At 42.7% G+C, this 12,460-nt stretch overlaps 1 protein-coding gene across 6 annotated transcripts in view; it reads right to left on the reverse strand.

The window, feature by feature from the left end:
- Nucleotides 1-12,413, reverse strand: part of slc12a8 (solute carrier family 12 member 8) — a 29,155-nt gene extending 16,742 nt beyond the window's left edge. Inside the window, exons 1-7 of one of the 6 annotated variants that reach the window (XM_021597519.3) lie at nucleotides 12,332-12,412; nucleotides 12,171-12,247; nucleotides 11,731-11,819; nucleotides 11,258-11,445; nucleotides 1,678-1,824; nucleotides 752-943; nucleotides 316-547 (exon numbers count right to left, since the gene is read on the reverse strand). In XM_021597519.3, the coding sequence (XP_021453194.3) occupies nucleotides 316-547; nucleotides 752-943; nucleotides 1,678-1,824; nucleotides 11,258-11,398 (712 nt within the window). In that variant the 5' untranslated portion in view covers nucleotides 11,399-11,445; nucleotides 11,731-11,819; nucleotides 12,171-12,247; nucleotides 12,332-12,412. Of the gene's footprint in view, nucleotides 1-315; nucleotides 548-751; nucleotides 944-1,677; nucleotides 1,825-2,099; nucleotides 2,185-11,257; nucleotides 11,446-11,730; nucleotides 11,820-12,170 lie in introns of those variants that run through there. The other 5 variants (XM_021597518.3, XM_021597520.3, XM_090230072.1 and 2 more) reach the window with 5 other exon arrangements.
- Nucleotides 12,414-12,460: the final 47 nt, after the last annotated feature.

Consider the following 12,460-nt stretch of genomic DNA (forward strand, 5'->3'; position numbering starts at 1 on the left):
TTCCAGAACTAGCACACCTGATTTAACTAGTCAACAAATGATCAAGCCCATGACTAGGTGAATGAGGCGAGCTAGTTCAGGGCTACAACAAAATTGTGAAATGTCTGGGGATCCCCAAGAAGAGGTTTGAGAACCACTGATCTAGGCTAAAAAAGAACAACTCCTCACACCACCACTGTGCTACTCCTGGCACTAAAGTCCCTTCTGTCAGTGCTACACACACACTTCTGTCAGTTCACTATACACTACAGTCCAGGAGATTTTGTCAAGCAGAACACATCAGCAGGCCTACTGTAGGCTATGCCATGTACACACCTGGGTCGAGGTGGGAAAACGTCCCGATAACGAAGTCCAGCGTTGAGACAGCCAGCACGGCCAGTAGTATCAGCTGGAGACGGACGATCCATTTGACCCCGGCGAGGTTAATACCCAAAAGGCCGAGCAGGACAGCCACAGACATCCCTCTAACGGCCCACTCACTCTGCAGGCTCAGGAGCTGAGCAATAGACTCTGAGAACCCTGTGATATACATGGCCCCAGCCACACACTGTTGAAATCAAAACACACACAGAAGACATACATGAGATCTTGTATGTAAACATATTGATTCTTCTTTTATTTATTTAGCTGTATGATCTTTGTTTTAAAAAGGTGAGTTGACTGAAGGTAAGTTGTCCTTTACCACAATGCAAAGGGTTGCAGGAGGATGAAGGGGGAATGAAAACATGTACACACACATGGTGTTTCTCACCTGGCCGAAAACATACAGGAGCCCCACGGTCCCACCTACTCTTCCTCCCAGGACAGTAGAGATCATGGAGTAAACTCCACCACTACCGACACCACAGCGCTCGCAGACGCCGATGCCTGACATCACTGTTACCAGGGCAACGATAACCACCACGGATACCAGGAGCATACCTAGCAATACACCTAGGTTCCCCTTACATCATCAAGAGAAAAAACAAAAAGAAAGTCATACAATATATGGAACAGGTCCTTGTATGTCTAGATCAGCCCAGCACTAACACTACCTATTCAACAAATCATTGAATCGCTATGCCCTTGACTAGTTGAATCAGGTGTTTTAGTGCTGGGCTATAGAACCAACATGTGCACACCGTAGGGCAGAACTACTCAAGTACTATTTCAGAAGGTCCAGTCACACAAATTTCCTAGGTGGCAAATGTCCGAATGGATATTGTCATTTATCGGCATAGTAACAAACCCCCAAATCACAACCCATGCAAACCCAAACTGTTCAAACTGTTCACACCCCTCTTGATGGAGTAGAGAAAGTTTTCCAGTTTTAATGCTCATTCCCTACAATTCTACAAAATGTGGCAGATAGAAATTTTGCCATGTCCTGTGAGTACATATGATACCAGGGGTTGAAGCCCAACAGATCTATTATACACTTTGGGGGGGGGGGGGGGTCAGGACCAGCAGTCTATATTGAGACTATTGACCTGGCTCTGGGTTCGGATCCAGCCTGTGGTCCGCCTGTTCAGTATGCAGACCCCTAGGTGAGCAAACTCATGCCTACAGCTACCTTCCCTGGGACTGCAGTTGAAAACTAGCTAGCTGGCCAAATCTGGTAAATTTACATAAATGTTGATAGGTGTGCATTGTCCCTGTCAAATGTATTGAATGAAATTAAATTAAATTCAAACTCACCACCAGCCACCCAGTGCGGAGGAACAACACCACACCAAAGATGTTGATCATACAGGTAGTAAAGACTCCGTCCCACGTCCCAAACAGGACAGGCTCCCACACAAACAGCTTCACCCTCCACCATGGCTGAGAGAGATGCTGCGACCCCTGCAGTTTAGAATAGACGACATTTCCCGATTTTTACCAGACCTGCACAACTTTTATAGTCTGGTCCAGTAGGGATTTTAGCATGTAAATCTTGGTGGGGCAAAAAATATATATATATTGTTTTTGACGCATGCCAGCAAAGCCACTACACAACACTAAACAATCAATGAATTGCACTATAACAGTGACAAACGGTGCCCACAAACTGTTAGGGCCTACATAAAGCTGTCCCAATAGCAGAGCTTTCTTTTCAGCACCATGGAGTGAATCCTTACCATTGCAAAACCTGGCTAACAGCAGGGCCTTGTCTGGCGGCGAAACAGTTAATTCAGCCTCATTTACTGACTTAAAAAAACGTGGTTTCTACTGACAATTGAGATGTACAAACTATGATTAAGACAATGAGCGAGCTAGGACGAACGTAGTCAATATAACTATTTTTCAGCACTTTTTAAATGTACAGTGACATAATTCATAACATGGGCTGTTCTTGCAGTATTCTCCCTGTACACCAAGTCAGACCTGTAGGATAAATAAAGGCGGCATATAAGCAGACAATAAAAGCTCTTACAATATTAGATTGTTACATTTCTCTAAAACAGGCTATAGGCTACATGTGCACCACCAAGTCAAAACAGTAGGCAAAAGGATGAGGGGGAATGGGAACTAATTATTAGGGTGAGGGACATGGGCTATTAACAGCTTACTACACAACTTACACTTAGTATTACTTCCTTAGCTACGGTATACATATCTCCCTGGCATATTGCATCATTAATGCAGCAGCATACAATACATGCTGTGCTCACTTGACAAGGATGGTGGCGCGACGGTCCTTGTGGGAAAATTTTGTCATCAAACTTTGACATCAAAGTCTGGCATTCTCTGGATTTTTCTGGCACTTTCAAGACGACTGGGAACTTGGAAAAAACAAGATTGAATCATGACGTCAGTGATCTTCAGGTCGGAGCACTAGAAATAGGCCCGACTTGGAATTCTGAGTTGTTTTTTACGACTTCCCAGTTGTATTAAACTCACTGAAGTTTGGGATTTCCCAGTTCAGAGTTTCCAGTTGTTTTGAACGCGGCAGAAGTCATGCTGGATTGACAGCATGGTCAATGCATTCAACCTTTTCTGGCCCATGGTGTTGAATGTATTTCCAAGATGGCGTAGCAGTCAGACGTCTTTGTCTTGTCCCATGTATCTTTTTGTAGCTTTTTCTCCACATTCTTTTTAATATTTTTCCTAAACCTCAACTTCAAAATACTCTCCTGTAATCCGCCTCACCCAATGTGGTGTGCATCTGAGGCTAGCTAGCTAACTAGCTACTAGCTATCAGTCACCTAACCTTTAGCTCGGAAAGCTCTCACCAGTTCATACAACGCATTTCAAACCAGAGCATACCGGACCTATTTTTCTCTCCATATCCCCAGATTCCTACAGCAAACTCTGAACCCTTTCATCTGGATCATGGCAGCTAGCTAACCACAACCCGGGATGACTACTCCTGGCTAATGTTTCCGTCCCGTAGCAAGCACCAACTAGCATGGGGCTAGCCCATGCTAAACCCATCTCCCAGCTAGGGCTCCTGGGCTACTCACTCCTGAAGCCCACTCCTCGGCTACAATATCCGGACCCCTTCTAGTGCCGGTACGGGGCACGACTGGAATACCGACATAATCTGCCCAAGGATCCCAACAGGCCCCTCAGGTGCGACGTCCCCTGAAGGCCCATTATGCTAACCACAGCCTGCTAGCTATCTGTAGCATATTGGACTGCTAGCTGATCCACCGGCCAGTTTCTTGGACCACTATACCCATTTTGCCAATTGGACTTGGACCCCTCTGCTACTTGGAACCCTACTAATTCCACGACTGGTCTATCGACGTCACCGCACGAGGAGGCAAAAACAGACTTTTCCCCCATCGCGACGTCCCTCTAAGTCCCTTATGCTAGCTTGCTAGCCCCGGCCTGCTAACTGCTAGCATCGGCCTGCTAACTGTCTGAATCGCTGTGTCCCCAGCCAGCCCAACCACTCACTGGACCCATACAATCACTTGGCTACGCATGCCTCTCCCTAATATCAATATGCCTTGTCCATTACTGTCCTGGTTAGTGATTACAGTCTTATTTCACTGTAGAGCCTATAGCACTGCTCAATATGCCTTAACCAACCATGTTGTTCCACCTCCCACATATGCGATGACATCACCTGGTTTAAACGTCTCTAGACACTTTATCTCTCCCTTCATCACTCAATGCCTAGGTTTACCTCCAATGTACTCCCTTCGTACCATATCTTTGTCTGTACATTATGCCTTGAATCTATGCTATCGTGCCCAGAAACCTGCTCCCTTCGCTCTCTGTTCTGAACGTGCTAGACGCCCAGTTCTTATAGCTTTTAGCCGTAACCTTCTCCTACTTCTCCTCTGGTGATGTAGAGGTTAATCCAGGACCTGCAGTGCCTAGCTCCACTCCCACTCCCCAGGTGCTCTCATTTGTTGACTTCTGTAACCGTAAAAGCCTTGGTTTCATGCATGTTAACATTAGAAGCCTACTCCCTAAGTTTGCTTTATTCACTGCTTTGGCACATTCTGCCCACCCAGATGTCTTAGCTGTGTCTGAATCATGGCTTAGGAAAACCACCAAAAACCCTGAAATTTCCATCCGTAACTATGACATTTTCCGCCAAGATAGAACTGCCAAAGGGGGCAGTGTTGCAATCTACTGCAGAGATAGTAAGATAGCCTGCAGAGTTCTATCAGGTCTGTACCAAAAAAAATTGAGCTTCTACTTCTAGAAATTCACCTTTCCAGAAACAAGTCTCTCACCGTTGCCGCTTGCGATAGACCCCCCCCCCTCTGCCCCCAGCTGTGCCCTGGACACCATATGTGAATTGATTGCCCCCCATCGATCTTCTGAGCTCGTGCTGCTAGGTGACCTAAACTGGGACATGCTTAATACCCCGGCCATTCTACAATCTAAGCTTGTTGCCCTCAATCTCACACAAATTATCAATGAACCTACCAGGTACAACCCCAAATCCGTAAACATGGGAACCCTCATAGATATCATCCTAACTAACTTGCCCTCCAAATACACCTCTGCTGTTTTCAACCAAGATCTCAGCGATCTGTGACAAATTTTTTCCTGCATCCGTAATGGGTCTGCGGTCAAACGACCACCCCTCATCACTGTCAAACGCTCCGTAAAACACTTCTGCGAACAGGCCTTTCTAAGTGACCTGGCCGGGGTATCCTGGAATGACATTGACCTCAAGGCTTAATAAACACCTGCTGCACTCTGCTCGTGAATCTACACCTTTTTCTCCTTGATTATTAATTACAAGCCAACTACATATCTCAACTTTCCAAATATTAAGCACGTTGCTTATATTTCCAACAGGAGTATAGCCTATCTGGGTGGCAGGAAAATAAACCACGGGGAAAAGCGTCCTCCATTTGCTATTTAAGTGCATAGATGACATGTATTTTGTTCCCGCTGCCCCTGTTTCGATACAGGTGCGTGATAATGGTCCATTCTAAATCAAAACAAATGTTGCACATATATTATTTAGTTTATGTAGACAAAATTAAATCAAGAATAGTCTGATCGGTGACAATATTAGCCTATCACTTGTGAATGATATATTTTCACTTTTGAATGATGCCCAGCATAACAATGCCTTTTTGTGACTTGTTCGAATCATTGTCGCACACCTCATATAGCCTAGCGCATAGGCCTATGTTTTAATAAGGTTTGTATCGTAACTAAAGAGGTGAAATAACTACTTATAATTAAGCACATTCTGCTAATGGAACATTCACGCTTCTAACCTACTACCATGTGCACATTGCTGCCCTTATAATGTGAAGAAATAGCCTAATAGCCTAATCAACATTTTAAGCTAAATGTTCTGCTCTGTTGCGTCAGCCAAATTTAATAAAAACGTTTTTTTGATGCTAGTGGTTGTATTAATTTGGAATCTACCGCATGCCCCAACTGTCCCAGACAACGTTTGTAATATTTATTTCTCACACAGAATAGGTCAACTTTTGTACTATGGAGGATATTAGATTGACATAGGATAGAGCTTTTGCTGTTCATTAGGCCTACTCATCTTGTTGGCTGACGAAAAGTTAATGTGGACAGTTCTTCCAATATCTTCAATATGCACCTCGTAATTGGATAAGGACGCACGCAGTTGCATCCCGATGTGTCTGTCTTCACTTGTAGCCTGTGAGAAAGACCCGATCATGTGACGGAGAGCAGTGTGATAGAGAGACGCTTCGGATTGCATAGCACACTCAGGGAGAACGTCACAACGCAGCACTCCGATTGCAAAAGGCATGGATTTGTTAGGGTGCATTACTGCCAAAGGGGATGCCATCGTGAAATTCTAGGAATTATCAAGTGCTTGTCAAATTGTGAATGAGAGACTATTAGAGTGTGTACAGCCTGCGCAAAAAAACAAAGCAGAAATCATGCCTTTCAAGCAACTTTATTCAAATAATCATTAGAGTTGCATCATGCAGCCTTACAATGTATTAAAAATCAAAACATATAGCCCAAAAATTGTAGAATAACTAAAGTTAAATTAATAAATTAAGCATAAAGGAGTACCTATTTCTTTGTAAACCGCTCAACACAGAATAGCCGCATTCCCTCAAATCGTTTGGAGAAAATATTTATTTAATTCAGCTTTGTTCAATTGTATTCTCCATCAAACAGTCCTGTCAATACAGGACTAAGATTGAATCGTACTACACCGGCTCCAATGCTCGTCGGATGTGGCAGTGTTTGTAAACTAATACAGTCTACAAAGGGAAGCACAGCCACGAGCTGCCCAGTGACACAAACTCACCAAACGAGCTATATTACTTCTATGTCCGCTTCGAGATGAGGAACACTGAAACATGCATGAGAGCACCAGCTGTTCCGGCAAACTGTGTGATCACGCTCTCCGTAGCCGATGTGAGTAAGACCTTTAAACAGGTCAACATTCACAAGGCCGCACGGCCAGACGAATTACCAGGACGTGTACCTCGAGCATGCGCTGACCAACTGGCAAGTGACATCACTGACATTTTCAACCTCTCATAAACTGGATCTGTAATACCAGCATGTTTAAAGCAGACCACCATAGTCCCTGGGCCCAAGAAAACTAAGGTAACCTGCCTAAATTACTACCGTCTGTAACCATGAATTGCTTTGAAAGGCTGATAATGGCTCACATCAACAACATTATCCAAGAAATACTAGACCCACTCCAATTTGCATACCGCCCCAACAGATCTACAGATGATGCAATCTCTATTGCACTCAACATCGCCCTTTCCCACCTGGACAAAAGGAACACCTATGTGAGAATGCTATTCATTGACTGCAGCTCAGCGTTCCACACCATAGTGCCCTCAAAGCTCATCACTAAGTTAAGGACCCTGGGACTAAACACCTCCCTCTGCAACTGGATCCTGGACTTAATTGAAAATAGAAAGGTGACGGGCCGCCCCCAGGTGGTAATGGGGGCGGCCCGTCACCTTTCTATTTTCAATTTTTTACTGAACAAATATTATTATTATTTTTAACTTTTTTAAGCATTGTTGGCTAAGGGCTTGTAAGTAAGCATTTCACTAAGGTCTACACCTGTTGTATTCGGCGCATGTGACATAAAATTTGATTTGAACATAATATAAAATAATGCCACTGAACTATAAGCAAATCTCGTCTGCTAAATTAACTAATGTAGCACACAGCCATTTGGCATAGCCACATCAAGACCTAACATAAGTACAACTCAGAGTATGCTTTTCTTTTCTTCTGAAATAGACAATATTGTCTTCATATAATGCTTCTTTAGACCTGTCTAAAATAAAAAATTGATTTATTGTGGTGTCGGCTATATAAAATGGATTTATTAGACTTTTTAAAATAGCTGGTAGACATTGTGTGGAAGCCAGGAGATGCTAATTATGTTTATGTTGATTAACAGTCAATACCCGTGAGACCGACAGTTATGTGCTTGACGATCACAGGCTGACAGAATGTTGTGACCGCCACAGCCCTAAATGTTCCGCCACTGATTCCTTCCAAACCACTCATTGTTGAATTTGCGATTTCCAACTTGTTGTGTAATGTTTATGGTCATTGGCCAATGAGCACCAATACAGTGCCAGTAGGATTTGCCAGTAGATTGTCAACGTGATTCATGATGATAGCAAATTTCAATTTACAAAAACAACCAGCACTTTTGTCTTTTGAGCTTCTAGTCATGAATCTATGCAGCCTACTCAATCACTTTTTATAGCTACTGTTTACAGACCTCCTGGGCCATATACAGCGTTCCTCATTGAGTTCCCTGAATTCCTATCGGACCTTGTAGTCATGGCAGATAATATTCACATTTTTGGTGACTTTAATATTCACATGGAAAAGTCCACAGACCCACTCCAAAAGGCTTTTAAAAACATAATCGACTCAGTGGGTTTTGTCCAACATGTCTCTGGACCTACTCACTGCCACAGTCATACTCTGAACCTAAATATTTTGGATCTTAATGTTTTTCCTCATAATCCTCGACTATCGGACAACCAATTTATTACGTTTGCAATCACAACAAATAATCTGCTTAGACGCCAACCAAGGATCATCAAAAGCTGTTCTTTGAATTGTCCAACAACCCAAATATTCCTAGATGCCCTTCCAGACTCCCTTTACGTACCCAAGGATGTCGTACTACAAAAATCGGTTAACCACCTGGAATTAAATTTAATCTTGAGTAATACCCTAGATGCAGTCAAAAAACATTTGTCAAAAAAAACTAGCTCCCTGGCATACAGACAATACCTGAGCCCTGAAGCAAGCTTCCAGAAAACTGGAAAGGAAATGGCGCTCCACCAAACTAGAAGTCTTCTGACTAGCTTGGAAAGACAGTACCGTGCAGTATCGAAGAGCCCTCACTGCTGCTCAATCATCCTATTTTTCCAACTTAATTGAAGAGAATAAGAACAATCCAAAATGTATTTTTGATTCTGCCACGAAGCTAACTAAAAAACATTCCCCAAGAGAGGATGGCTTTCACTTCTACAGTGATAAATTCATGAACTTCTTTGACAAAAAGATCATGATCATTAGAAAGCAAATTACGAACTCCTCTTTCAATCTGCATGTTTCTCCAAAGCTCAGTTGTCCTGACTCTGCACAACACTGCTAGGACCTAGGATCAAGGGAGACACAAGTTTAAAAAATAATCCTATATCTCTTGACAAATTCATGAAAATAGTAATGGCCTCTAAACCTTCAAGCTGCATACTTGACCCTATTCCAACTAAACTACTAAAAGAGTCCTGTGCTTGGCCCTCCTATGTTGAACATAATAAACAGCTCCCTATCCACTGGATGTGTACCAAACTCACCAAAAGTTGCAGTAATAAAGACTACCTTGAAAAAGTCAAACCTTGACCCAGAAAATATTTTTAAAAACTATTGGCCTACATCGAAACTCCCATTCCTCTCAAACACTTTAGGAAAAGCTATTGCACAGCAACTTACTGAAGACAAACAATGTATACGAAACGCTTCAGTCTGATTTTAGACCCCATCATAGCACTGAGACTGTACTCGTGAAGGTGGTAAATTACCTTTTAATGGTGTCATACCAAGGCTCTGCATCTGTCCTCGTGCTCCTAGACCTTAGTGCTGCTTTTGACGCCATCGATCATTACATTCTTTTGGAGAGATTGGAAAACCAAATTGGTCTAAACCGTCAAGTTCTGGCCAGGTTTAGATCTTATCTGTTGGAAAGATATCAGTTTGTCTCTGTGGATGGTTTGTCCTCTGACAAATCAACTGTAAGTTTCACTGCTATGCGGATGACACACAGCTGTACATTTTGATGAAACATGGTGAAGCCCCAAAATTGCCCTCCCTAGAAGCCTGTGTTTCAGACATAAGGAAGTGGATGGCTGCAAATGTTTCACTTTTAAACTCAGACAAAGCAGAGATGGTAGTTCTAGGTCCCAAGAAACAAAGATATCTTCTGACAATTAATCTTGATGGTTGTACAGTCGTCTCAAATAAAACTGAAGGACCTTGGCATTACTGTGGACCCTGATCTCTCTTTCGACAAACATATCAAGACTATTTCAAGGACAGCTTTTTTCCATCTTTGTAACATTCAAAAATAAGAAACTTTCTTTCCAAAAATGTGGCAGAAAAATTAATCCATGTTTTTGTCACTTCCAGATTAGACTACTGCAATGCTCTACTTTCCAGCTACCTGGATAAAGCACTAAATACACTTCAGTTAGTGCTAAACACGGCTGCTAGAATCTTGACTAGATCCCAAAAATGTGATCATATTACACTGGCTTCCTGTAAAGGCTAGGGCTGGTTTCAAGTTTTTTTTGCTAACCTACAAAGCATTATATGGGCTTACTCCTACCTATCTCTCCGATTTGGTCTTGCCATACATACCTACACGTACGCTACTGTCCCAAACAGCTGGAGGAAGGGCGTTCTCCTATAGAGCTCCATTTTTATGGAATGGTCTGCCTATCCTTGTGAGAGACGCAGATTCGGTCTGGGACCATGCCTCAGGACTACCTGGCCTGATGACTCCTTGCTGTCCCTAGTCCACCTGGTCGTGCTGCTGCTCCAGTTTCAACTGTTCTGCCTGCAGCTATGGAACCCTAACCTGTTCACCGGACATGCTACCTTGTCCAGGACCTGCTGTTTTAAACTCTCTCTCTCTCTACAGCACCTGCTGTCTCTAACTCTGAATGCACAGCTATGAAAAGCCAACTGACATGTACTCCGAGGTGCTGACCTGTTGCACCCTCTACAACCACTGTGATCATTATTATTTGACCCTGCTGGTCATCTATGAACATTTGAACATCTTGACCATGTACTGTTATAATCTCAACCCGGCACAGCCAGAAGAGGACTGGCCACCCCTCAGAGCCTGGTTCCTCTCTAGGTTTCTTCCTAGGTTCCTGCCTTTCTATGGAGTTATTCCAAGCAACCGTGCTCCTACATCTGCATTGGTTGCTATTTGGGGTTTTAGGATGGGTTTCTGTATAGAACTTTGTGACATCGGCTAATATAAAAAGGGCTTTATAAATAAATGTGATTGATTGAGCTAGGCTGAAACACCTGCATTTTGGAGATGCCTTAAGAAAGCAAAAAAGAGACCATGTTCGCATACGGCTTTATTAACTGGGTCGCCACTGGTCTGGTCCCAGATCTGTTTGTGTTTTCTTTCCAACTCAACGCCATAACAATGACCATGAGATTTCACAAGACAGCACAAACATATCTTGGACCAGGCTCCCAACTATGTTATCAAAGAATTCCTCATACCCTCAGGGCAGGCAGCATTTGTGGCAACTGTTGACTTTCAGCAAGGTCTTGACTTATAATGATAACCTACCTGAGCGTCCTCATGGAACAGATCCTGGACAGGTGTGGTTTTACTGCCGCTGGCCCTCCTAGACTCCCTAGCCTTCAGAAGTTCTGTCACATCCTCCACGTTAGACCTGTGGAGCATCCAGCCGAATGGCAACGCTTCCATAACCGCTAAGACCAAACCTTCGCCTGCACGCACTCTAGTTTAGTACCCTGGAGTGGATGGATACATAAAGTACACCAGAGTTTAAAACTGAGTGACTCACCTTGAAACAAGGTTAATGTGAATATCACTCCTGGTTAAAAGCATTGTATATTCATTAACCCCCAAAGTATACAAAATCAAAGGGCAATGAAATGCTTGGTTTTCAGACAAACTTCTATCGATAGGGCAGTGTCTCGGAAATAAGCTATAAAATTATGTATCCTTATTTGATGGGAAAAATCATTAGCTTATTTAAATGTGGAGATACAAAAGTAGCCTAATCATTGCCTTACCTTCCATAGAGCCAAATAGAGGTGTGACAACTAAACAGCCACCCGGATGCAGGCAGGTGTGATTATGCAACAGCACGAGCCTGACTTGCCTGGATCATGGTAGGGTAGTTGAATTCGACGAGAAAAAAAAAATCGAATTACCGGTACATTCCTTGACATAAGATGTATTCACTGGGTCAACATGTAATTTAGTCTTTAAGGATAACGATTCAATTTTCACGACATTAAATCACTTCCGTTATATTAAATGTGTTGGTTTTTTCTCTCACGATTATGCATATAGGCTATATTGCTGTCAATCGGGAATAGGGACAATTCAATAAACGCAGATCTAAAAAAATTAAATCTCAAATCTCAAATCTAAATCTCGTCCTTATTTCAGCAAATCTGATGTTGGATCAGTGAAAAATCAGCACAATGATGGTTATTTCTTTACCTACCTCAAAAATGAACTACCATCTCCACTGAAGTCCTCAAAAACAGCCTGTTCCAAATATCGAGTTTCTCATTCTAAAATCTTAATACAATAAAAGTACATTAAATATCATATAAATTATTAATGTTGTGATAAAAAAAATCCAACCGTATGTTTTGCCCTCACATTCTGTCTGCACCATAAGCGTAGTATTGCTACGTGTTCGACTAACGTCAGCAGGTAAATGTTTGTTTTGTCCAATGCCACTTTATAGGTGTGTTGCTCTGCTCCAAAAAGATACAGCTACGCCATTTG

The sequence above is a fragment of the Oncorhynchus mykiss genome, chromosome 3 (genome assembly GCF_057628025.1).
Source record: "Oncorhynchus mykiss isolate SJ-2025 chromosome 3, ASM5762802v1, whole genome shotgun sequence".
Classification (NCBI taxonomy): domain Eukaryota; kingdom Metazoa; phylum Chordata; class Actinopteri; order Salmoniformes; family Salmonidae; genus Oncorhynchus; species Oncorhynchus mykiss.